Source organism: Alternaria metachromatica, assembly GCF_023757995.1.
Source record: "Alternaria metachromatica strain BMP 0045 chromosome Unknown scaffold_42, whole genome shotgun sequence".
NCBI lineage: Eukaryota > Fungi > Ascomycota > Dothideomycetes > Pleosporales > Pleosporaceae > Alternaria > Alternaria metachromatica.
In genome coordinates, this window is record NW_026055533.1 from 201,757 (window position 1) to 227,276 (window position 25,520).

At 51.3% G+C, this 25,520-nt stretch overlaps 9 protein-coding genes across 9 annotated transcripts; 4 read left to right on the top strand and 5 right to left on the bottom strand.

Annotated features, from left to right (window-relative positions):
• Nucleotides 1-148: 148 nt before the first annotated feature.
• J4E83_010234 (uncharacterized protein) lies at nt 149-4,490 on the bottom strand (the record flags this gene model as incomplete). Its single annotated transcript, XM_049337116.1, has 4 exons — nt 149-2,263; nt 2,311-2,364; nt 2,414-2,856; nt 2,894-4,490. The coding sequence occupies 4 exons, from the start codon at nt 4,488-4,490 to the stop codon at nt 149-151; spliced, it is 4,209 nt and encodes a 1,402-aa protein (XP_049183818.1).
• A 69-nt stretch (nt 4,491-4,559) lies between these two features.
• Nucleotides 4,560-5,286, bottom strand: J4E83_010235 (uncharacterized protein; the record flags this gene model as incomplete). The annotated part of the gene is made up of 2 exons (XM_049337117.1): nt 4,560-4,717; nt 4,764-5,286. 2 exons carry the CDS (start codon nt 5,284-5,286, stop codon nt 4,560-4,562), a joined length of 681 nt encoding a protein of 226 aa, XP_049183819.1.
• A 1,394-nt stretch (nt 5,287-6,680) lies between these two features.
• Nucleotides 6,681-7,222, top strand: J4E83_010236 (uncharacterized protein; the record flags this gene model as incomplete). The annotated part of the gene is made up of 2 exons (XM_049337118.1): nt 6,681-6,909; nt 6,960-7,222. 2 exons carry the CDS (start codon nt 6,681-6,683, stop codon nt 7,220-7,222), a joined length of 492 nt encoding a protein of 163 aa, XP_049183820.1.
• Nucleotides 7,223-8,596: 1,374 nt separating this feature from the next.
• Nucleotides 8,597-9,984, top strand: J4E83_010237 (uncharacterized protein; the record flags this gene model as incomplete). The annotated part of the gene is made up of 2 exons (XM_049337119.1): nt 8,597-9,673; nt 9,733-9,984. The coding sequence occupies 2 exons, from the start codon at nt 8,597-8,599 to the stop codon at nt 9,982-9,984; spliced, it is 1,329 nt and encodes a 442-aa protein (XP_049183821.1).
• Nucleotides 9,985-11,866: 1,882 nt separating this feature from the next.
• MIC33 (putative mitochondrial 2-oxoglutarate/malate carrier protein) lies at nt 11,867-12,970 on the top strand (the record flags this gene model as incomplete). Its single annotated transcript, XM_049337120.1, has 2 exons — nt 11,867-12,867; nt 12,922-12,970. 2 exons carry the CDS (start codon nt 11,867-11,869, stop codon nt 12,968-12,970), a joined length of 1,050 nt encoding a protein of 349 aa, XP_049183822.1.
• A 1,123-nt stretch (nt 12,971-14,093) lies between these two features.
• Nucleotides 14,094-15,274, bottom strand: J4E83_010239 (uncharacterized protein; the record flags this gene model as incomplete). The annotated part of the gene is made up of 5 exons (XM_049337121.1): nt 14,094-14,419; nt 14,475-14,609; nt 14,671-15,004; nt 15,063-15,100; nt 15,160-15,274. The coding sequence occupies 5 exons, from the start codon at nt 15,272-15,274 to the stop codon at nt 14,094-14,096; spliced, it is 948 nt and encodes a 315-aa protein (XP_049183823.1).
• A 2,525-nt stretch (nt 15,275-17,799) lies between these two features.
• On the top strand, nt 17,800-18,540 carry J4E83_010240 (uncharacterized protein; the record flags this gene model as incomplete). The annotated part of the gene is made up of 2 exons (XM_049337122.1): nt 17,800-17,804; nt 17,922-18,540. 2 exons carry the CDS (start codon nt 17,800-17,802, stop codon nt 18,538-18,540), a joined length of 624 nt encoding a protein of 207 aa, XP_049183824.1.
• A 915-nt stretch (nt 18,541-19,455) lies between these two features.
• Nucleotides 19,456-20,451, bottom strand: J4E83_010241 (uncharacterized protein; the record flags this gene model as incomplete). The annotated part of the gene is made up of 3 exons (XM_049337123.1): nt 19,456-19,942; nt 20,062-20,336; nt 20,398-20,451. 3 exons carry the CDS (start codon nt 20,449-20,451, stop codon nt 19,456-19,458), a joined length of 816 nt encoding a protein of 271 aa, XP_049183825.1.
• A 356-nt stretch (nt 20,452-20,807) lies between these two features.
• J4E83_010242 (uncharacterized protein) lies at nt 20,808-22,731 on the bottom strand (the record flags this gene model as incomplete). The annotated part of the gene is made up of 2 exons (XM_049337124.1): nt 20,808-21,593; nt 21,640-22,731. The coding sequence occupies 2 exons, from the start codon at nt 22,729-22,731 to the stop codon at nt 20,808-20,810; spliced, it is 1,878 nt and encodes a 625-aa protein (XP_049183826.1).
• Between the last annotated feature and the right edge of the window lie 2,789 nt (nt 22,732-25,520).

A 25,520-nucleotide genomic window follows, 5' to 3' on the forward strand; every position in this document is an offset into this window, starting at 1 on the left:
TCGAGGACCGCAACGATCTTCGAGAGTACACGATCTCCTCACCCAAGCGCTTCGTCTCGACAATGCAGCTAGTCTAGCTCCTGGCGGAAGCGATCGTTATAGCCATCGCCGAATGCGGTGCCGTTCCTGCCTACACCACCGCGTTAGCTCAGTTCGATACAAGTTCATAGCGAGCGTCCTTACTCTGGCTCCTAGTAAGACGGGTCGAGGATCGACGGGTCGGACCACCAATGGATATCTGCGATGAAGGCTGGCCACGCGGGGAGTACGCACCACTAGACGACGGAGCCTGGCGGGTAACACGACCACGCACACGGGACGAAGCGACAGGAGTCTTTGATCGTGACGAAGTTGAAGCACTCGCCTGCCCATACAACAGAGTCTTTTGTGCCTTCGGGCGCGAAGTCGAGGCAGACTTCCCAGAAGCATACGGAGATTTTCCAGGGAGATCAGTAGAGGAGTTCAATGGGCGCGACTGAGATCTGGTTCGCTGCTTCTTTGAAGCCGATTCCTTCTCCGCCAAGTCACTGCTACTCTTACGCTTCTCGGTGTAACCCTGGTTCGTGGGATGCGTCACGCCGTGCTGCGATCCGGGTTGGGCAGAGCGTCGAGGGTCATACTGGTTGTTGGTCTGCTGTGACGAAGGTCTGGTCTGATCTCTAGGATCTGAGGCATGTGTGCTGCTACCGCCGAGCATCTCCAAAGGTTTTCCGTACGTAGTATGTCGGCTGGAGCCTCCACGCTCTTCCGTATGGATACCAGTACCAGACTGCGAGTATCTGAAGCCATTACCAGGAGGTGGCATCATCCGCGACGCTGTGTTGGCTTGCGATCGTGGTCGTCCGGATGATCGAGATGAGTGAGAGCCAGCCACAGATATGTTGTCGACTGCCGGCGTTGCTTTTGCATTTGCCTGGGCTGAAGCATGATTGGAAGAATCACGAACGTAACCACGAAGCATAGCACCTGACGCAGGTTGGGTCTCATCCAGCGCTGCTAAATCGTCGAGGGATATGCTACTCAAATTCAACGAGCTTGAGACTTGGCGATTGGTATCCTGCTGTGACGGTCGGAACATGTTGAATATATCCTGCGAGATAGATGCACTTCCAAGATCCTGAGTTTCTGTAGCCGTCCCAGGTTCGTGATCAATGCTGTCTGCATTATTGGGGGCTTCATGAGTGTGATGTTGTGTTGCAAACAAGTCGTCGTCGTCAAGCTGAGTCTGTGAGAACTCGGCGTCCAAGGCCCATGATGGCTTCTCAAAGTGAGGACTCTGACCATGAAGACCATCGAGCACCGAGTGGTTTTGTCGTTGAACTTTCTTCCGGGGCTTCGCCGCCTGTACAGCATCGCGTGGATCCTGTAAGACACTCTTGCCACCCTGTACTTGGGAGCCGTCTTGTTGATTGCGGCGAACCTTTTCGCGTTCAGCCTTGATCACATCCTGATATTGTCGTTCGAGTTTCTGCATATTCGACTCAGCCTTTTCGCGATCAGCTGCTAGCTTGGCTTTGAACTGGTCTGCCGCGAGCCGTAAATCCGCTTCTGCCTTTTCCAATGCAGCGTCTTTCTCGGTCAGACGACGGTTCCAGTCATCAATCACGGTGCGATGTTCCTCATTCAGCTTCTCGCGCTCTTGGTCGGCATCTTTTTGGCATCGAGATTCGTCTGCTTCCTTTGCAGCGCGTAGTTCGGCTATGTCTTGTCGCAGTTTGCCCTCATTGGTCCGGGCTTGCTGAACTTTGGACGACACATCCTTCTTTTCCTCTTGAAGTTTAGAAATCTGATTGTGTAAAAGTTGGAGCGTGTTGCTTGCATCTTGTTGTGCTTTGCCAAGTGTAGTATCGGCCTCTTCGCGCATAGTTTGCATCGTCGTACGTTGTTCGACTGCTTGGGCTTGTGATTTATCGAGCAGACCTTGCAGCTCAGAGATCTTCTCGACGTTCTCCTCGCAACGGCGGCTCAACTCAGTATGGCCTCTACTCTTGGTGTGAAGCTCTTCGGTCGTCTGTCTTAGTTGCTCTTGGATGTTTGTCGTTTCCAACGCCTTCGATTCAAGTGTGCGGATCTTGTCCTCCAGCTCATCGATCTGGGTATACGCGGCGTCCAAATTGGTGCCCACTTCTTGATGTGCGTTTTCTTTCTCGTCGCGCTCAGTCGTGAGTCGATCAATTTCGCTCTTCAAGCTGCGTTCTTTCTCGATGAATCTACTCTCGCAGTCTTTGAAGATCTCCTCTCGCACTGCGACCTTGTCTTCAACCTATTAACAGAATTAGTGAGGCCATGAGACGAGATGATGCTTCCTACCCTATGCTCCTGCTGCAGTTCCAGTAGCTGCGTCTTGACATCCTCGGATTTGCTCTGTCATTCGTCAAAAAACCGCAGTAGACATGAGATTGACGCCGCTCACCTTATAGGTATCTCTTTCCTGCTCAATCGTCTCGACCTTGTTATTGGCAGCTTTCAGGTCACCCTCGACCTTCTTCAACTGTTGGCGAAGGTCAACAGCTTCTCGCTCGAGCTTCTCCGTGTCGACGTGTGGGACGGGGGGAGAAACTCTCAGTTCATTCAGATCCCGTTCCAGCTGATCGGATTGGGCCCGAAGATTGGCCTCGGACTGTTGGAGCTCCTTGATTTGCTCGTTGAGTTGACGGGAATGTTGCTGCTGCTCCTCGAGCCTCACCTTAAGAGAAACGTTTAGCTCCTGCGTTTTGCGGTTCTCCGTAGTAGCCTTATCGTGTCTCAGCATCGCTTCCTGAAGGCTGTTCAGTCGCTCTCCGATAAAAGTCCGGAGTTCCGTGTCAGGGGTTGGTTCACTCCTTATGGTTTCGGAAAGGGTATCAAGACCTGAGTCTAAACTGTGTAACTAGTCAGCACATCGAAGATGCACAATAAGAAAGGATCATGACTTGCCGTTCGTGCACAAGACGCAACGTGCTTTCCATCTTCTCGATGTCCTTAGCTGTCAAGGCTGGCGACATCTGCAGGGTTCGCAAAGCGTCCAGACATTCTTCGATCGGGTCATCTCGATTGTCATGGGCAGGCGCCTGCTCAATCGAAGTCTGGAGTGATTCCAACTTCTTGGCCAGAGTATCAGAAGCATCGACAATCTTACCGGGAATACTCTGAACGATTGACAGGAGCTGCTTTTCCATGTCGTCGCGTTTTCTCCGCTCATCTCCGATTTCGGCGTCCCGCTTGCCCAGATTTTCGATAAGATCTCTCCTCTTTGACTCTGATATGATGAACCGCCCGTAGATATCGTCGAGCGTGGACTTCATCTTCTGTTGAGTTGCAGTAAGCTTGTCAACTGCAGTCTCGCATTCGCGGTACAACGTCTTCTTTTCATCTTCAAGTTCGGTGATCTTCTCTGTCAGTGTCATCTGGCTCTGCTTTTGGAAGCTCGTAGCGGACTTCTGCAGCTTCTCGTAGTCCTGCTGAAGGCCATGCACAAACTTCTGGTTGGTTTTGGCCTTGTCGGTGAGTTGACTGAAAGCTTCTTTCAAGCTTCGAATGCTCTCATCACGCTCTGCAATAGTCTGGACATGGTCGTTGATCGTGCCCTGAAGCCCGGCAATTTCTACCTCGCGCTGCTTCGCGATAATCATGCTTTCATGCTTGGCTCGGAATTTGTCAGCCAGCATCGCCACTCTCACGCTCTCAATTGCTTGGTCAAGACTGGAAGAGATGGCCTGCTCCTGAGGGTTGTTCGAGACTGGTCCACTGGCCCGTAGCTTTCGTCGTGGTTTAGCCACACGGTGAGATGCGTCTTGGTGGGAGATGCGATGTAGAATAGCTTCAGAATCCTTCGGCAGTGGGGCAGACTGTTGACTGCTTGCAGATACTTCGGGCAGCTGGGGTTGATTGGACTGGGTGGCTATAGCAACCGACTCGTGATTTTCTGGGATATGACGACCAGAGTCCTGAGCCGGCAGTGGAGTACGTTCTTCGGCGGATGCCAGCCCGCGATCCTGATAGTGAACATCTGCGAGCGGCTGTTGCTCGCGCTTCGTATCGTCCACTTTCGGAGGCAAAGTCGAAGTCACAAACATAGAGGACGTGGGGAACTCGCGCTGAGCGGAAGACTCTGGAAATTCTTGGAAAGTCGTGTCCGGAATGGTCTGAGTGGTGTTGCAGGACTCCTCAACGTGGGCGACACACTCATGCTCTTTCACCAGCGGAGACTCCTCAACGTATGCATGCCCATTGAGGTCATTGATAGGGGCAGGTGCTTGCACTGTATGAGATTGCGATGTATGGACTGTTGCGTCGTCGGTAGCAAGGGGGTTGTTCGATGTCTCGGCGACTGGTTTGCCCGTCGTCATGGCCTGTTGAGCATGCCGTGCCAGAACGTTTGATCGAGGAGGTCGTTGGCCTTCACGCTGCTGAGAGAGCTGTCCTTTTCTCCCTTTGTTGCTCTTCTTGACAACACGGGCCTTACTAGCTCCAGGAGCCGGCCTTGCGTCGGGCTGTGCGGAAGGAGGCATTTTGGACGGCGTGTCCGGTTGGGTAGGTCTACGTAAGTCAGTGGAATTCTGGGCGCTTGCTATGAGCTCTTACAAAGGATATGCAGACTCGTTCTGTGACTCTTTGGCGGCCGGCTGTTGGAAGAGAGGTACTTCCTGATCGGTAGCAGGATTTGTCTTGTGGCCATCGTCGTTGCCCGGGAAGATTGGTGGTGAGACGTACGCAGGCTCTGTTGCTACCCTGGCATCTACTCGCATGTTAGTCGGATCGGTTGAAATGGCGTCATTGCTCACCCTGAGATGCATGCACAACCTGCTTGTGAACACCAGATATTGTCGACTCAGTATTAGGAACAGACCTGGCGGTAAAGGCCTTGTCCTTGGGGGATGCCTTCTTGGGTACTTGGCTCGGTTGCGAACGTGTGAAAGCGAACGTGGGTACATCTGCTGGTCCAGAGTTATTGTTCAATCCGGGTGTTTCTTTGGTGCGAGTGCTGAGAGCAAATGGAACCCAGGTTGATGTATGAGTGTCCGCCTTTTTCGTTACTGCAGTGCGCTGCAACAATTCTGCAGTACCGGGACTAGTAGGCAGGTCGCTGAGGTCCGGCTCACGCTCGGGAGTGAAGTCATTACGAACGTAGTATCCGTCCTGATTCGGCTGAGTCTCAGGAACAATTGCATCGCTGTCAGGTTCTTGGGGGACAGGCTTCTTGCGATCTCGCTCGTCATCGGTTGACTCGCGGCGTACTTCATGTCTGAGTCGTGAAGGCTTCTGCCGCTTTGGCACCTGCTTGCCTTGTCGAGGCAACTCGGCCATGGTGAGTGACAGCATTGCCAGGCGCGTTCGGACGCAAGGAAACCGTAGTAGGAACAACGCAGGCAGAAGATGAGAAGCGGCGTGCTAGACGACTGCACCAGTAGACGAAGACGAAGTGTTATGGGACAGAGTGAGGGGCGACGAGGTTCGCAGCGGCGTCCTGCCTTCGTTCTTTCCTTCATCGGCGCGAGGGAGTCACGGCTGAACAGAACGACGCCACACGTTCGGTCATGACAACTGAGAAAGACATCGTGGAAGGCGCGTTGGAAAGAGGAAGAACACCCACATCGCATACCTACATAGAACCGGTGAAGCACCTCATCAAGACGGACATATTTCACACTGCAGTATGCTGTCCGGACGCATCTTCCAGATCATGCGTCGGATACATGTCTGCCCACAGCCATTCGATCGATAGATGTCTGCATGCAGTTGACTGAGCTTGCTATGAAGCTCTGCAGCTGCCATTACCACCATCCGGCATGTTCCTGCTCTGTACCCCGCGCGGCCACAGGCACGTGACGGTAGACAAAGAACAGTCCAAGGTTGGAAGGCAAACCTTTGAGGGGTAATTACTTACTCCAAAGTCGCCTCATGCAGCGCACCATACTGATCATCGCGGTGCACCCCTCCGATAGCGCGCATTCACCAGAATACCCAGGTAACATCGTACGATAATCGTCCCTAGATTAGAGAAGGTCATGTCGCCTGCCATGTGATTACTTTTTTTCCGTCGTCTGGTCCACTTTGCGCCGAAACGTAGGTGGCTAACGTAGACTGCACCGGAGATGAGGAGCCAGAAATACTTTCATACCACGGGCTCACCGACTACAATAAGCGGCAGCTGCTACATGTACGCCGTGAGGTGGACGATGGGAGTCGTCGCCTTGCAGGCCCCCCTGAAACGAAAGTGTGCGGCGACATAGCTAGCCGGGCGCTTCAGACCGGGGTGCGTCCAATCACATTTTACCCCTTGCTAGCTCGGCTGCACGGTGATCTTCGTCTACACAGCTACGCGCCCACTACCCAGTACGCCCTACCAATCCTTTCGGCTTATCCTTCCAAGCCGACAAATCTCGACGCCAATGCCGCTATATTAAGAGAATGGCCTGATGTACTCTCCGGCAGCCAACCTGGTCTGCCGTCCAAGCGCACGATGCTAACCGCCGAGAAGCCCTGAGACTGGCGGGGTATTGGACGAGTGATGGCGAAGGTATTGGCTTGGATAAAAGATGTTCGCAGGTGGCCACGCAAATATAGAGACATGCCCTCCGTTCTGGTAGCGAGTTGTTGGTATTCCTCCAGTTGATCGAACGTCCTTCACGCCAGCCTCGTGTCACCTCATATCCGATCCATCCTCCCGTCCACGCCGCATTCCACGGCACATCGACATCATGAGCAGGCCTCTCCTCCTCCTCTCGTTCCTCCTCCCTCTGCTCGCCCTTGCTCAGGACTCCTCCTCGGGCAGCGAGCTTCCTCCTCCCGGCTACAACGGCGGTAGCGACAACCCGCAAGACCCCAGCGATGCTGGCGCCGCGGGAACACAGAAGGGTGCTTTCTCGCTCTCGGGAGGTGCTATCGCAGCGATCATTGTGGTCGCCGTCCTAGTCGTGCTCGGATCCAGTACGTTCTGCACATCACGTCCCAGTATACTCGAGCTAACATCAACACAGTCGCATCGGGTGTACTCTGGTGGCTCGCGAAGAAGCGCCAGTGGGACGTTCGCGCATCCATTCGCCGTGCGTCTCGTCGCTTTACCGGCCGCGCGAACAACGACGCCGGCAAGCAGAACCGCGAAAACCGAAGGACAGGCATCAGACTCAACTCGCCGCCCCCGGGCAAGAACGCCAACAAAATGCGCGATATCGAGAAGGGCCTCCCTCTGTCCAACAAGGCGCCACAAACTACAACTACCATCACGAGCGTGATGAGGTGAAGCTCCGAAATCATATCATGGAATATCTGGAAGCAACACCAGCGCCGCCACGCGGGTCGAGGCACCCGTCGACGCGAAAGACGATAACGGAGTTTGGAAAAGGACGCCTCACAACTCTTGTCCGTCGCAACGTGCGCACGCATACCGCATCCTTAATGCGGCTTATCATAGCACGCAGGGCATGCATCTTTCGGGCGTACATGAACATTACGGTAACGACAGCACTTGGGAAGCGGTTGATGGCTGCTTAGGACGCCGGAGTATTTGCACTTTGGATGTCATTATTTTCTTGTCAACATATTATGATACCACGCTTTTTTGGACGTATGGATAATGGACGCATCGGTCAGCGTCGATGGAGTCAAGACGTAGACCGTAGATTTTGATAGTACCCAAATACAACTATAACCACCTTTTCAAAGATCTCAATATTTATCTCTACCCTTCGACATACTCAAGGTAAGAGCTTCGAGTCCGGGAATACTGAAATGAGAGTCTCGAGCCCGGCAATACCAAGGCCTATTATGAGACCACGCCAAGTCAGCGACCGCCCATCTGACCACAGGCGCTTGGCCAAACGTCCAGGAATAGCCCGTCACTTGGCTATCGCTTGGATGTTTCTTGGGAGTTTCTTGGGGAAAGCTTGGGCAAATGCCCAGGAATAGCTTGGAGAAAGCTTGGGAAAGGCTTGGGAAAGGCGTGGTATATGCAGAGATGATCTGACCCTGATCATACTATCCCGGTGCTGTGGTATGCGCCCGGCTGGGCACCCAGTCTATTTGCCGGCTCTGCATGACTGCCGTAGGTCTGACCCAGGATCAGAATAACGGTAATGGTGCAGGGTATGTGACGAGATCGCTTCGTGCAGTTAATTTCCGAGAATAGTTCGCTGTGCCGCAGAGCTACATCGCGGAAGCACCATATACAAGGGAACAACTAAACAGGTGTAGAGCTTACAATCACGTCAGGTCACATGCTTTGCATGCTTTCATCTTGATGTACCTAGGTAGGCTCTGTGGTGTTCGGATGTTTTATTGGATAAGGTGGAAGGAAGACCCGGGAGGCAGATCGTGACTTGAATACCGTGACTCGAAATTCTTTCCCGTGTTCGACATCCGGGATTTGAGAGCTGTAGACTATTGATGACTTCGTTTTTATGAGATTGACACCCCGATTTGTGACCTTGCGACAAGAGGGCGGTGATACCTGCGGCCACTCCAGTTGCAGCACGTGACCTGGCGAGCACTCTAGTCCCAAAGTAATTATGCCGACGCGTTCCCCGCATCAACGTGTCTGGCGCCATTTCTGCCCAACGCGACACCTGGGCAGCACCACATCGCATTCACATAGCATAATCGCACTGAACAGAACAACATGGCCTCTCGACACCGAACCACCAGGCCATCTGCTAGTCGCCCGTCTGGAGTTTCCACTCCAGCGCGAACTGCCGGTAGCAACCGCAGCGCAGACGTCCTTCCACCGTACAAGAAGCCATCGCATCCCCTCGATACCGAAGCGACGCGAGCCCTGAGGGAACTACAAGGTCGCAATATTAATGACATCAAGAGGCACAATAAGCAGGCTACCGAGCATGTCACCAGTACCGCGGCAAACATCAACGACATGCTACGCGATCATGCTGGGTATATCGAGCGACGGCAGAAGAAGTGGGACGTGGGCAAGAGTTTGGACGACAAAGACGAAGAAGAAAGTATCATGGCAGAGCTCCAGACCAATGTGGATGGGGCTACCACCAAGCTGGAAGAAAGCATGCGCGCTGTCATCGACTCGGGTGTCGCCGCGCAGCGCATCGAGGAAGCGCTGGAGTGGTTAAGAAACACTGCGCCCGGGCGGTCGGCAGACGAATATCGGACGCAGATGACACAGCGGGAGACACAAAGGCAAACCCAGACTCAGGCAGCAAGCCAGCGGGCACAAAACGAGGGTGACGACGAGGATATGGACGACAGACCTACGCCCGGTCCTACACCCCTCGATGGCTCTCGCGTAGCTCTCACAGGCGCAAGTGAGCTGTTTGCGGATCGTATGCAGCGCGACAAGGATGCCTACACGTCACTCTCCTACACAGCGCGCTATGCACGCAACAACGATTACCGCGAGTTCAAGCGCACGGTACACGATGCCAAGTATGGCGATGAGGGTCCCACACTTGGTCATGAAGACACCTGGTTCAATGAGTCCGGGTCGCCAGCGCCTGGCATTACGGACACACGCCGAGGCGACCTCGACGACGACGATGACATCGTAGTAGACAAAGCGACCATCAGCACGAGGTGCCCCATCACATACCAGCAATTCAAGGACCCCTACACAAGCACAAAGTGTCCTCATACCTTTGAGAAGAATGCCGTTCTCGATATGATCCGATCGGGCGGTCACAGGGTGGACGGTCAGAGAGCCATTGAGTGCCCAGTCAATGGTTGCTCACAGGTAAGTCTATCCCCTGCATGTCAATATTCTCAGAGACCTATGCTGACACTGCGTCTTAGTTGCTCACCAAAGACGACGTGCGCAAGGACACTATTATCGCTCGCAGAATCAAGCGCATGCTAGCAGCTGAACTTGAAGGTGACGACTCCGACGAAGAGGTGCAAGCTCCTCGTGAGGCTCAACAAGTCGATGGGAGCGACGATCTGTCTGGATCGACTTCGAGACTGCAAGTTCCGGGGACTCAACAGCCGCCAGAGTCAAGCATTATCGAGGACCTCGGATCTCCGAGCGATAGCGAGATGTCGGTTTAGCCTATGCACGATGGGAGTGGCGTTTCGGTTTCGGATGGGCTCAATGATACCCAAAGGTGCAAATACGTAGTTGCATTTCAGCGGAATATGTTGAGACAACAGACAGGCCGCGCAATCTATGCGGCATAGTACCTGTCCCATAGTCAGGCATCAATCTTCTCAACAGTACCTGCGCAACCCTTTCGTTTCTTCTGCAAGCGTTCAGACCGGCCGGGCGCCTCCACATTCCCGACCCTGTGCCGAAAACTAGCTGACCTACCATTCACCCACGGACATTGTATCGGCCTAGATCTGGTGCCCTGCATGACATTTCGCTACAATATTCTTCCGCTCACAAAGTAGTTCACAGCCTGTCGTCACTCAGAATGTCTTCGGCCGCGGATACCTTCGGGTCACTGGTGGTTGCAACTTCAACCGCGCACCTGGGCGAAAGGCCTTAGCACCGCCCCGTCCAGCACTGAGGACCCTGGATCTCGCCCAAAAGAAAGCGATCTCGCCAGTTCATTCCGATCTGCGACACGGCAATATATCAATACCCAACGAATGAAAAGCAATGTGCGTACACGCACGTCGGGTTGGAACGACGCACGGATGCACGTTGTGCGCGCGGAAACCGCTGTCTCATCCGGAAAAGCACAGTGAGGTCACTGCGCCTAGTAACAGGGTACCGCAACCACAACGTGGTGTACTGCAGCAGGCCCTCTCACAGTATTGTTCATGACATGTGACAGGATGCGCTGCGTTGAAGTTGCGATCGTTCGATTGGCCGAAGGCTGCCGTTGCAACAAACGTCATCGCTCACATGCAAGCGGTTCCGCATGTGGCGCACTGGAAACGGGATACTCTGTGCCTGAAGATCGTGTGTTACTCGAGCAAGACATTGCGCAATGGTATGAGAGCCTCAACGGTGCAAGGGAGACCGGATGGCATGGACACGCGACATCAATGCGCCCAGCTCGTCCCGCTCCGCCGTGCACGTTAAACTTCGACATGGAAGCCTGTGAAGTAAGAATGGCATCAGAGTTCCAGAAATCAGCGTAACCCGATTGGCCCAACAGCAATTGGCATCAGGTAGGACGAGCAGCAGTTCATATCAGTGGCTCGCTGGGGCAGTTCTGCGATGCGGGGAAACGCAGCCCACCCCTCAGTTCATGGCACCGGTCGACTGGCTGGGCCTGTTGACAACTAAGAACAACAGATCATCGTGCTGCTTTTGTCCTCCGAGCCTCTTCACTCACAGCCTCGTCCATAAATCCATCTCCTCTGCTACTTCAATCCAAGTTGCATCGTCGCATAGTCGTTTGATGCTAGGAAGCGGGTAGTTGAGCGCATACCACCCTACCCACTAAACCCGCGACCCACACCCCACTTCTCCGACGCGGACTGGATCCTCCGCACAGACGTCAGCGCACGAGGTACGCACCCAACGTCCCATCTTCCTCTTCACCGTCTTTGAGCATCCACAATGCGATCGCCGCGGGTGCAATCGGAAAGAGAAGGGTTATCGCACGTGCGCGCGCCTTCGGAAATGCACACATGTCCGATGACATTCTTTCCTGTGCGCCGAGCGAAGCTGTACATCTAGGTTGTAGCCGGCTAGCTTGCGACGTCCACGGCCGCGGTGTAAGGCGCATGGGAACTGCGTCTCAGGCTGAGGCTCTGCCAACACCTCACGGACGCACGTCGTAGTGCCATGCTGCTGGGATATAGACCCGGCCATGGAGTCTCTTTTGTGGGCTTTCTTACTTTCTTAGTTACAGTCCTTCTTCACATTTGGTCTATTTCCAGTACAGCATAGCGACAGCGATATACCCCACAGATCTTCCTTTCCTGCATTATCTATTCACATATCAAGACTGCGTAAGCTGTCGCTGACAACGCAATGTCGACAACAGCAGCCGCCACTTCGCAAACCCTTAAGATGCCCGCCGCACGCGCTCTCGAGAACGCAAAGCAATCTTCAGAAGCTGTTCTAAGCGACGCATCCTCCGCCATGTCCAAAGCCGCCGAGAACCCCAAGAAGGCCACCGCCGACTTCCTACACACACCCTTTATGCGCGCAGCACTGCCCTTTGTAAACGGCGGCATCGCAGGCATGACAGCAACAACTGTGATCCAACCCGTAGACATGGTTAAAGTGCGCCTACAACTCGCCGGGGAAGGAGTAAAGACCGGCCCTAAGCCGACCCCCGTCACAGTCTTCCGCGACATCATCGCCCAAGGCAAAGTGCTAGACCTCTACACCGGCCTCAGCGCGGGAATCCTGCGCCAAGCCGTCTACACAACCGCGCGCCTAGGCTTCTTCGACACATTCATGAAGAAACTAAGCGCGCGCGCCAAGGAAAACGGCACAGCCATCGGCTTCAAAGAGCGCGCAGGCGCGGGTCTAGCCGCAGGAGGTCTCGCCGCCATCGTCGGCAACCCGGCCGACCTCGCCCTCATCCGCATGCAATCCGACGGCCTAAAACCCGTCGCCCAACGCGCAAACTACACCTCCGTCATCGACGCCCTCGTCCGCATCAGCAAGCAAGAAGGCGTCACGCGGTTATGGGCCGGCAGCTACCCGACCGTCGTCCGTGCCATGGCCCTCAACTTCGGCCAATTAGCCTTCTTCTCTGAAGCTAAACAGCAGCTCAAAAACACGTCTTTGTCGTCGCGCACACAGACTCTGACTGCGTCGGCGGTTGCGGGCTTCTTTGCGTCGTTCCTGTCGTTGCCGTTTGACTTTATGAAGACGAGGCTGCAGAAGCAGACGAAGGGGCCGGATGGCACCATGCCTTATAAGGGCATGTTCGATTGCTTCAGGAAGGTTGCGAAGGAAGAGGGGCTTTTGAGGTTTTACCGTGGCTTTGGGACGTACTATGTCCGTATTGCGCCGCATGCGTAAGTTTTTGTCCTTTGGCTTGATGTGAGGGTGTGTGCTAACGAGTGTGATAGGATGGTGACGCTTATTGTCGCTGATTACTTGGGCTTCATCACGAAATGAAAGTGACGAGATGGATTTTCTTTTTATCAGGATGTGGCGTTTGGAGTGAGGGTTTCATGGCGTTTACACGTGGCTGCTATCGCCATTGATGTTGTCTCGGCATTGCCTTCTTTCATTTAGGTCCAGAGCGCTGTACGCGTTGTTCCCTCTGGTTCCCAATCGCCTGTGTGGGCAGCAAATAATGTCATGACGTTTCGCGGTGCTCGTGCACATGCAGATACTACAAGTCTAGATATGCTAACACTTACCCCTTTATTGAATGTGACCGTGCTACGTCTTGCGCATTCACCACCTAGAGGCCTCATATTCGGCAATCACAACGCGAGTGTCTTCCCTACGGTCCTTGTTCCACTGCATGTAGCTAGCCGCAGGCTATGAATCTTACCTAGGTATCTCGTCTTGGGAGTCTCGTGCAGAAGCGTGAAGGCTGCAAAAAGAGATGGATACTGCATTTTCTGCATCGCATCTGCGTGCAACGCAGCAGTGATTGCACAATGAGTATGTATCGTGGGAACAGGTAATGGGGACGACCTCTGGGCTTTTGACTGAACAAAAGATCCTATATGGCTACCTGGGCTCGATGGCCGAGTTTACAAAGCCTCTTGCAGTGATTCTGTTTCAGCTATTCAGTAACGACATAGCCAGTCGCTGCCCCATTGTCCACGCTAGACCCTCAGTGTATTTGAGTCGCGCTGGGATTTGCAGCAACGCAAGCTCTGTCGCAATAGCGATGTGAAATAGTGTATACAAGGCTCGGGTGAGACAGGGTCCAGGCGCCTGCGCTCAAGAGGTTAGCGCAGGTATGTGGTACCTCGGCCTACGCAGATTGGTCGCGTGAAAATGTGGGGCTCAAGCCCCTATCGCCGAGCTCCCGACTTCAGACTTCATCTCTAATGTTCTTTCAGGACGTGTTCTCAACTCAGCAGCGCCCTTGAAATGCAGATACAAACAATAACATCACGTGGCATCAAGGCAGTAGGATGGTAGCGACAGCATGTATGTTTGTACGCATACGACGTATGTAAGTTCCAATGTGGCCCACCGACCAACCAAAAGAAATCCTAGCAGCAATCCGAGTGGAAAGCCTTCAATCTTCCCGTCCTCATTGTGTGAGGCCGAAGCCTTAGACTCCCCACTTCTCAATCTTCTTGTAAGACTTGTGCAAAACCGTCGCGGCCCGCCTTGCAACGCTGGTGCGCTTCACCACACTGACGGCGTCCTCGTCAACATCAACGCAGCCCGAGCTACCAACGGTCTCGGGTGAACAAAGCGGAGTAAGAGTCTTTGTGCTCATGTCGCAGAACTGATCGTCGGATCCAATGAAGTCGGGGCCCCACGATGTGGCAGAGTTGCAGAGGTCCGCGGCTGTTTGGCTGGTCCAGTTGGAGACGATGAGGTACTCGTGCATCCATGTAGGGCGTTCAGGGATGCTTCGTTTGGCGGGTTGCGCTGCAGGAGAGGGTTAGTTTGATCATCTTGTATATGCGGGCATGGACACACATACCTGCAATTGGTCCACTGTCTCCTCCATAGATGGTCGAATCGCATGTCTTCTCCTCGTCAGCGACCTCCTGGACACTGCTAGCATACGCATTGGTAGTGAACTTGAGTGCTGCGTTCACGATATCGTTTGTTTCGTCTGCAGAGGTAGACGTCCGAAGTCAGTATATGTCTCACATGCCTCCGTAGTCAGAACTCACCTTTGTCGAGCCAAGTACACGCGGGGACGTATGGCTTTGAGCTGTCTTTGAGATTGCCTGCAGACTCCCTGCTGTTGTACCACCTCTCGCCACAGTGGCGGCCAATGTCGCCAGTCCAAGCCCCTCCATCCGTATCGTCAGCTTGGTTGACGCTGATCCAGGCGATGCAAGTGGCATCATCGTTGTTGGACACGCCAATGTACTCCGCTCGCCGACCCGAGCCTTGGTCTACGGTCACATCGCAGAAGCTGCCAGGATCAATCCCACAACCGCCTGCCTGCCCGCTGAAGCGATTGCCTTCGCCCCACGCGTACACTGCGGCGATCGAGCCACCCTAGAGTCTTCTTAGTCTTCGCCAGTCTTTTGGAGAGAATGTTGTGGGCGCAACTTACCAGACTTTCAGACTCTTCGCCCACTCCGTGAAGGCCGGCTAGAAAGTTCACCCGGTTAGCGGTGGAGTCTTCGATACTACTTTGAGCTGTATCCTACCTTTGATCCTGATGCTTGGACCCTGGGGCTTATTGTCGGGTAGTTGGGATTCGGTAAAGGATACGATTGTCAAAGCACCGCTGACAAGGCCAATTGCGTTGAAGAAGCCAGACATCTTGAGCTTAATGATATTTTGCGCGTGTGAATACGATATTGATGAGTAGTGAATGAGACTTGCAAGCAGTGATGGGGTCGGAGGCATATCAATATATAGGGTTGTTTCCAGAAGCTAGCAGTATCTGACGGCGGATTTTGTCGACAACCCACGTGTGTCCGCATGCTGCCATGATGGTATCATGGTGCACGTAATCGCACGCAGCCAAGCGTATATCTGTAAGCATATTGATTGAAGTGGTACGAGGTTGACTGTGCCTCCGGCGAGCTCGGTGTATAATCACACATGGATTGGGCAATTACCTAGGTAACTGTTGAGTGAAATGTATTCCTGGCGCCTAAGTGCATAACAGAACTCCACGTGCTCGCTTCCAGCGGATGAATAGCTCGGTTACAGCTCAACAAAAACGTATCTCAATGAATCCAAGACCTTGGAAGTATTGGTTGTGGCGGGGTCAAGTCATGGGACGCGTGCTATTGTGGTGCACACGAAGGTGTATAAGGATATCGTCTTCGAAGCGGCTGGTGCAGAGCATCAATTCCGCAACATCTCAATCAATTCCAGAAGTCAATTCCACAGCCTTCACTTTCGATCAACATGAAACTCTCTATTAGCCTGGTTGGCATCTTCCTCACAAGTGCTTTCGCACTTTCGGTCAAACGACAGAACGGAGTTCCCGACTGCATCGACGGCGATAGATCCGGAGTGGGCGATTCATTTGGATCCAGTGAGTTCAAGCAGCCTGGCGTGGATCTTTACTATTCAGTGATATGATCTGACATGTACGCATAGAGCCTGACTGCGAGGACGAGTGTTTCATGCCTGAGCAGTCTGGGGATGGGGTGGAGCAGATCTGCCGAGGCTATTGTACCACGTTCCCAGTAGCCACTGGGCCACTGGTGTGGAACTGCATGGGCTCACAGTGAGGCTATTTGGATGAGTGTTCGAGATTGGAGAAGCGTACGTAGTAGCAGATCAGTTTCGACGTGATTGCGTCTATGAATAATTACCTTGAATCGACCCACTATCTTGACTCCGCTTTCATAACTCGTATGTGATACTCTTACGGTACCTTGTACCCGCTCATACAGTACTTCGGTCAGCAGATGTCTCGGCATCTGCTTCCAAAGTATTCATCTGGACACACTACCAAGCCAAGAAGCATCACCGGCATGCCATACAGCATCTCCGATGCAGTGTAGTCAAGGATGTACAGTGATCCTTACTTGGCGTGTTGATAAAGTCACAAGATATCGTCATATTGCCGATGGGTCTGTCACCAAGAAACATTGTGTCACCAAGATCACCTTCCGCCAAGATCGTCCTCCGCCAGATGTCATCTTCTCGAGCTAGAATAGATGCGATAACTTCTCCATATCATGCCTGAGAAGCTTAATGCATGCAATGCGGCTACAGCCCGGGTAGTTCGACTAGAGTCGGCAACGTTGCATCTGCCACAAACGGACACAAAGTTGTCACTGGAGTACGAAGTAAGCCAAGATGGAAAGAGCGGCATGATTCATAGTTGAAGGTCCTGCCCTCATATTAACAAGGGCATCATCCTTCCCATGGCCCACAGCCGAAATAGTAGTTACACAGAGCCACTCCACAGTGAAAGGAATATGTTGAGTGCCGAGGTGTCTATCACCACTCAACTTCTATTGTATACCCAGGCAGGTACGCCTTCGCCGGGGCACTCTACAGCACGAGCACCTACCTAGGTAGGTACGTATCCGGTTGGGTACCAATTCGAAGAGTCCGCAGTCAAGAGACAGATACTTAGATACCCTTCGTGATGAACGTTACAAGATGACGTCGGCCTTCGGCTTCAGCCGAAGGCCGTACATACGATCCGAGCCAACGGCAACGCTCGTGGGCGTGCCGGCCCGGTTATGCAGCGCGCGATATCAGTGGCTATCACACCCATTGGCACTTTCTCTTGGGCTCATCTTGGCCCTTTACCAAGATGGATAAGTCGGCAGGTGCCTTCAGTTTTATGCAGTTGGGGATAGAGCCGTCGGGCGTGATTAATTGGAAGGTGTGATTGGAGCTGCCAAGCCTCGTGACACAGCGCCTAGCGAACTGTGCCACATAAGCATCTTGGCCCGCGGGGCGAGCGGGAGCTTGGCGACCTCGGGATGCATCCCGTAGCTTGGCACCACGCCACATCATAGTGGACGGCAGTAGAGCATTGCTGAAACGGGCATTCCAACTTAACCGGGCGCCGTCCTACGGATATCGGCTCATGCATGATGCCCAGGTGTGGTTGCAATCTAATGAGCGGAGTATCCGGTGGATGAGGACGATTTTACCCGTGGACGCAGTCGACTTGGCAGACTGCAACCCTATTATGCTAGGCCTCCCCAAAGAAACATGGCATCTGGATGAGGGCTTCGGAGCTTCTCTACTCTCTGTTGCACAAACGTTCAGCTTGTTTGCAGGCTATCGTTTACTGATAACAACGCCCCGAAATCATCACGCGCACAAGACTACCTGGACATACATCGCCTGGGCATCCCTTCGCGATGCAGTTCCTAAATACCTGTAGACTGGCATCAGTCGCTCTACTGTTGTATCCTTTCAAAGTACAAAGGTACGTGTCACCTACCGTCCGCATCTATTGTATTCGTCGACTGATTCTCCGCAGTGCCGCCAATTTGACCTTGCGCTTCTTCACGGAGAGCCAAGATGACACCTGCTCTTTCCGCAACAGCAGTGAAGCTCTGGCCTTTACCTCATCGAGCATTCCCACCATGGATCATTGCTTCAACCTAGAAGATATCTTCGGCGGAAACATCACCCAAGGTTTCGTCAACCAAAGCGCCTACCCACCTTTCTCAGCCACGGCAGGCATCAACTGGTCGGTAGAGAACGCCGCATTATACAACCCCCAAGCGAACTACACCAATGTTCTCTACCACCTACACGTGCCAGGAGCCAAAGCAGCCGAACAGTACGCAGATCGCCGCGTGAACATTTACCCTGCTAAAGACTGTTACAACGCGGACCCGAACAGCGACGCCACCATGCCACCACTACTTCCCTGGTATGGCTACGACTGCGTCAGTGACAGAGATGGAAACTGCGGCACGATCGAGTATGATGTCCGCAGCTTCTACCTCCTACCAGGCACAAGGGAAAGGGATCAGTCAGGCCGATGTTTATTGTCTGCGAAATGGGGTGCTGCCTCGAGTATTTACTCGTCTTCTCGTGTCATTTTAGGCGCCGCTTTGAGCGCGTCTCTGGCCATCTGGTATGCCTGGTAGTCATGATAGTCCTGTGTTAGTTTTGTACTTGACAAGCAGTCGCCTACATGAACGCCTTTCGTTGAACTGTAGATCGTATCCAAAACTATTTATACCTGTACATGGACTATGGAATGTGTTCCAAACTATATCACATGTTCGCCGACGCTACCGTCACTAGCCACCTCGTTAACAATACCACTTTTGAGTGTATCATCCTACCTTCTTCTTTCTCATCCTCTCCTTCCTCATGTATTGCCACACCCAACGACACGCAGTGTAAAACCCACACCTAGACCATCATGATAGGACCCCAAGATCTCATGAAATGCAGCGCCCCCGTACTCCGCAAGCACTGCATCAGCCAGCGAGCGACACCGCAGAGCCACATAGGCAGACAAGGGAGCACAGAACAGGACAAGCAAAGCAAACAGCACGGAGAAGATCGAACTGTGCGCAACTCCCGCAACTTCAACGCTCTCGTGAGACAAAGTGATGCTTAAAAGACAAACGAATAGTGACAATAGAGGAAGCGGGACCATGACTGACACCATCTGAATGGACGGCCCAACAAGGTGCGCTCCACACTGTGACTACCCGACGTAACTGGAAAGTCACTATCGCCTCATGTGTACTGAAGATGGTGGGGCCCGCCCTTCCACGACCTCAGTGCAGAAGCGGCATGCCTTCAGCATGACAATATGATGTGGTCGGCGAAGCTGGTCTCGCCGCCCACATATACCAGAAACGTTCCAAGACACCATGTCTCACCTAGCAAGCACGCGAGCGAGGTTATCGGAGTGAGCAGCCACAAATATCATACCAAGTGCTACAGCCATCACATTCAGCGATCCCTCAATACACCAAGCTACACCCCCACACATCCCATCCACTAACCCCCTCCATCTCCAAACCACACCCGGAGGCAACATGCCCTCACCTCCTCCCACCACCAATATCCTGGCCCAACCTATACCCACTAATCTTCTCCCACTCAATCTTCTGCCTCGTAATCGGCAACTGCCTCCTCAGCGCCTTGAACGCGCCTTCACTCAGACTACCAAACGCCCTGTTCAGATCCTCCTGATACTTCTTCTCCTCAGCAGCAATCTTCCTCACAACCTCGCTTCCATTCGCACTGGCACCCGCACTGAGACTAACCTCCTTGGTCGTGAGCAGACGCACGTTGCCGTCTTCGTAGTAATGCACGTCGACTTTTATGCTGCCGGTGATGGTGCCGGAGGACGTGTCGTAGATGTAGGAGCTGCGCCAGCGGCCGTTCCAGTAGTTTGTGGGGGAGTACTTGTTTGCGACCGTGATGATGGCGAGGGAGGAGGGGGACGAGGGCACAGGGTATACGCCGTGAGAGGACTTGGGGTAGTGTTCTGAGGCGTGGGTGCTGAGGGACTTGTTCAGGCTCTTGCTGTTGGGGTGAGGTTAGGTTAAGCTTTTATGCGGCATGGGTGTGTTGGTAGCCAATGGGTGTGCACGAGGGATGCGCGCGGGATTGGCTTGGCGAGGGAGGGGCGGGGCGGAACGTACAGGAGCTCTTCTTGTGCGCTTTCTACAACGTAGCTCTGCACTGCGCTGGCTTTGCCCGTGGCGTGGTCAAAGTCAAACGAGCTTTGTGTGTCGATGTCGTAGTAGCGGCCGTCGCCTAATGAGTTGTACTGGCTGACTAGGACCTCGGTGCTGCCGCCGGGGAGCTTGGTAGTGGTAAATTGCTCCTCGTTGTACTTTTGGAAGGCGGGCGAGAGCTCGTTTTGGACGGCGTCGTCTCCGAGGATTGACTTGATTGCCTTGGTGACATCGGCGAGCTGTGGTGTTGTTAGCAGGTGTACTGGTAAGAGGGGAGCTCTATTTTGGTGGGGGAAGTACCTCGCCAGGCGGCGCGCTGTCGATGAAGGAGGAGAGAGCTGCTGTGCGTGACATAGCGACGATTTGACTATGTAGCAGGGGGCGGGTATGCTTCTGTGGTTGTCTCAATTGTTTGGCGCGTCGTGGAGTTGCGGGCGGACGTCGAGGCGCGCAGCCGCTTAGTGGGGCAAGGGCCAGCAGGGCGAACAGGGGTCAAACATCCATGTGCCCATAGTCGATTGCGGAGGAAGCTACATCAACAATGCAATACACGCAGACGATATTCGCAGTTCTTGTTTCATATTTGAATTGGGAAATTGACAATGGGTATCTATATGTATCGAGCAACCATCGTTGGCCTCATTAACCCTGGAACGCCGCGCTAAGCCTTGATCAATGCTAATATTATCTTACAAGAAGTCACATGGCCATCACTCGATGCTCATCTTCATCAAGCCGTCGTTGGTATCTGTCATGCCCTGCAGACCTATCCGCTTTGGGCCCAGTGTCGGCGTCATGCTCATGCTGCCTCCACTGTTTGATCGCTCACCGTGTGACTGACCGCTGATCGATGTCTCTCGACTGGCTTTAGCATTCGTGCCCCAAAGACTGCTGTCTCTCTGTGCGGGCGACTGCGAGATGACCGGGCTGTTGTGAACACTGAGTCCTGGCGAGACTGCACGTCGTTTGATTGACGCTTCGTCAAAGTCGTCGTCTCGTCGGCGTTTGTTCGACTTTTTCAAGGCCTCAGCTGCTGTGGGGGGCTGCATGGGACCTGGTGTAGATGCTCGGGATGCTCCGCCATTCATAGAAGGCGAGTCCATGTTCATGTCCTCGCTCATTGCGGATGACTCTGCGCGAGGGAAGGATGGCGGTGGAGTATGTGCGGCGCGTTGGTTCCAGAATCCGTTGCTTGTCGAGTTGCGACCACTGTGGAGACTACCGAATGCACCGAAAAGTCCCTTAGATGTTGATCCGTCCAGGCTCATGTTACTCTCGCTGCCCTCTTCTGGCACACCCTCGAGCGGACCGTCCAGTCCTGGTACTGTGGGTAGTAGATTGGGCGATGATTGCGCTGTATTAGAGGGCCGCTCCAGATCCGTGTCGCTCTCTCTCACTTGTCGGATGATCTCGGCTTCGCGGCGGAACTCGCTATCAACAGGTGCAGCTTCTTCGAATAGCTCAGCCCGGATGCGACCAAATTGCCTCGATTTTGGCTAGTAAAGTTAGCATCGATCTCGTTGTAACAAGGGAAGTACATACCAGTAGATTGCCTCTCCGTGTGACAACCCTCCTGACTACACCTGGAGTCTGGGGCAGATTACCACCCTCATCTCCACTGTCATTACCAGACGAGATGTGAAGGTCGTTGGCAAAGAGGGACAGGCTTTCTCGTCGTGATCCCGCTTTCCGCATAGCCGCTTCTCGTGCAAAGTATCCTGTATCCTTGCCATTTGGCGGCGATGCTGGCCCAGGGCTTGCCATAGAGCTGTGTCCGCTGGCTGAGCTGGAGCTCTTCCGGCTGCGACCCTTGCGCAACCTTGCCCTATGCATGCTCGCGAAGTTGGGCTGTCCACCAGGCGAGAACAAGTTCGACCACGCGTTACCGGTATTGAGTCCGGGGAAGAGAGTGTTGGTCTTCGCCTGCGGGGTCATGATCATGGGGTCGTCGTTGTCCTCAGGGTCTAGTGGGTCCACCTCGTCCGAAGAGCTACTAGAGTCCTCCGAGCCCATCATGTTGATGCTGCCGACTGAACTGGACGGGGCGGTTCTATCGCCATGGCTCCAGCCCCCTTGCATGCTCACATTGGGCGAATCAAGCAGCATCGAGTTCGAGCGCGGCTTCCGCGGCGGTATCTTGATGCCCTTCTGCGTGATGGTCGGCGAGGAATCCGGCGAGGATTGGTCGGGGAGCGTCGAGTGGTGGAGGTTGGTGCAGGCTCTCGAGAACTCGGCACCGCGCGACCGTCGGGGCAGCACAGAGGCAGGCGACGCGTACGTGTTGCGCGAATCTAGCTGGGGCGAGAGGGGCACACGGGCAGCGAAGTGGGCGGGACTGGGCATGGGCGACTCTCGCGCAGGCATTTGCAGCGACAGGCCTCGCGAGAGGAAGTCGGGTCGACGCGGTGTGCTGGGGCTGGCGACGATGGTCTGATCATCTTTGGACATGCGAGCGGGTTCGCGGAATTTCGGAGAGGGCTCAAGACGGGGCGTGCTGTCCGAGAGCGACCGTGCTTTGGGCGAATTCGTCTTTGACGGCGTTGTCGCCAGTTGAGGTTGCGACTCCATCATGGCTCCCTCGCCCTGTTCGGCGGTACTGCGCTCGCTACCGATGTCTGGCGTCATCGTCAACATTGAGGTGGAAGGTTGATATCACAGGAAGCGACCTGAAACGCATTCTCTCAGCAACGCGCTGTGATCAGAGTCAATTTGTCGGGACTGGTGAATGGCCCGTCCGTAGAACGTCAATGTTTATCTCATAAATCATACGCTCCTCCGAGATTCCGTGCGTTTGACCCTTGCGCTAGCGCTGCGCTAACGCGCTAGCGCAGCGCTAAAAACTCCTTAAAGCTGCTAAGCTAATTACAGCTTAAGAAATAAAGGTATTAAATACTATAAAACTTTTAGACTAATAAGTAGGCTTAAACGCAAATCTCTGTAGAGCGTCTAAGAGAAAATAGCACTAATATTAGTAATATAGATTTTAGCGTTATAATAATATACTATTATTACTTTAACTCTATACTTTACTTACACTATAACGTTACTTTATTATGTTAGATACACTATTTAATAGCGCTTATTACGCTCTTTTAACTATATCTAAAATATCTATTATTACTATATCTAGTTTATCTACTTGCGTGTTACTTTCTCTATTAATACCTATATTATTACTACTATCTTTTCTTTAGTCTCTAAGCTTATAATACCTTAGTTAAACATGTATACTTATACTATATCTAAGGTATAGACAAAACAAAGCCTATAATAAGCGTAGTAATAATAAGTTAATAGATACTACTAAAGAGACTGTAATAGAAGATAATGCTAGCAAATAGACTTATTATACCTAGCGCCTATATATATAGTAGGTATCTACGCAGCGTAAGTTAACTTAAGTAGTTAAAGTTTTTTAATAATATAAATAGTTATTCTAGAACTTTATCTACGCGTAGGTAATAGAGTAGTATATAATAGATAGTGTAAGAGCTAGTAGTTATAAGAGATAATAACAGACGCTGCTTAAGATAGTGTGCACTCTATAGTTAGATTATAGTATCTATAGTAAGAATATACTATTAGCTTATAGGTATAAGTTATTATAACTTATAGAAGAGAAGGCGTTTAGCATATTTAAAGCTAGTATAAGTATTAACGTAGTTAATTACTATACTACTGTATAAGCTATTAAGAAACGCGTACCTACCTAGCACGTGTTTATTCTTTACTATTTAGAAAATAAAAGGTAAGAGAGAGCCTTAAAAAACTATAAGGCGCTATAGTAGTAACTCTACTTTGTTACTAGTATAGTGTGCTTCTTACGCGTAAAAAAAAAGTTAAATACGCTACCTACCTATATTAGTCTCTATTTACAGAGATCTAGCGTACACTAATACGTTATTAAAGTTCTTACTAGCTTTAGTATGTACTATACGTACTATTATATTAATAGCAGAATAGGTAAGATTAGTTAACTTACGTAGGTAAGGCACTCTTTTTATATAACTTCTTCTAGTATATAAACTTCTATAATATTATTAAAACTTCTATAATCTTCTAGAACCTTCTATTTATATATTATTTATTAACTCTAGTAGTAGAGTTAATTACAAGCGTAGGTATACAATCTTTATATAGTTATTATATATAATAATATTAACTTTATAGATTATAAATAATACAAGAACACTAGTTATATAGCAAGCTATTAAGCTTTTACTAATATAGCCTTTATTATATACAATAAGTTACCTACTAATAGACTTATCTAAAATATACATAATCTGTCTATACCTCTTTCTCTCTATAATATTGCAACTAGTCTAGCGTTAACTAGAGGTAACAATATTAGGCGTTGTATATCTAGCTTACTTATTACTAATATAGTCTAACGCTTATATCTAGAAAGCGTAAAGGTAGTATTTAATCGCGATAGTAACTCTTTCTATCTAGCTTTCTCTATTATTAAATAGTTACTGCCTTACATTACTTAGTACTAGTAATTTACTAGTATTCTATAGAATAAGAGCACTATTAAGAGCACGTATACTATGCATAAAGATATATTCTTGCGTTAGTTAGGCTTAAAAGCTACTAATAAGCCTAGCAAAGTTAATAACTTTACTTATCGCTTTATATTATATTATAGAGACTAGCTTACTACTAACTATATATAGTCTACTTTATAGAAGTAGCGTTGCGTAGAGCTACTATATAACAGACAGTAGTAGATTTAACTACTTTCTGCCTAGTTCTACGTCTAGATAAACTTATTAGCTACTATTATCTATACCTATTAGGTAGCTAATTCTAGTTTTTACACTATATACTCTCTTGTTACTAATATAACGCGTTAGAACTATTTATATAGTACTAGAGATAATATAAAGTACTACTTAATAGAGCTAGTTATTACCTAGAGGTTTACTTTATAGGTTAGAGTACTCTTTTGCGCAGCTATAAAGAACTGCAGACTACTACTAGTTAATACTAAGTAGAATCTCTAGCGCGAGGTAGTTAGAAACGCTATATTCTACTTATTAGCGCTATAATTTATAGAGCTTATTAAAGACGTCTAATCTACTACCTTTACCTTATTAGCTTAGACGTCTTCTAGTCTAGATATTAACTTCTATACTATGTATTAGCTTTTATAGAAAGTTAAGCTATTCTTAATACTACACTATGTAGTTAAGTATAGTAATATTAGTATACTACAGACCTTTAAGGCTATTAATCTACACCTTAAGTACCTTAACTATAGTTATAAGCTTAACCTCTGCAACTAAAAGAACTCTACGTATAACTTTAATATTATGTTCTAGTAGTAAGCTTTTTATAACGCGTATCTAGGCAAACTCTACACTAAACTTAAGTGTTAGTATAGAGAATCTATATTAGGTAAGTATATAAGCAATAGA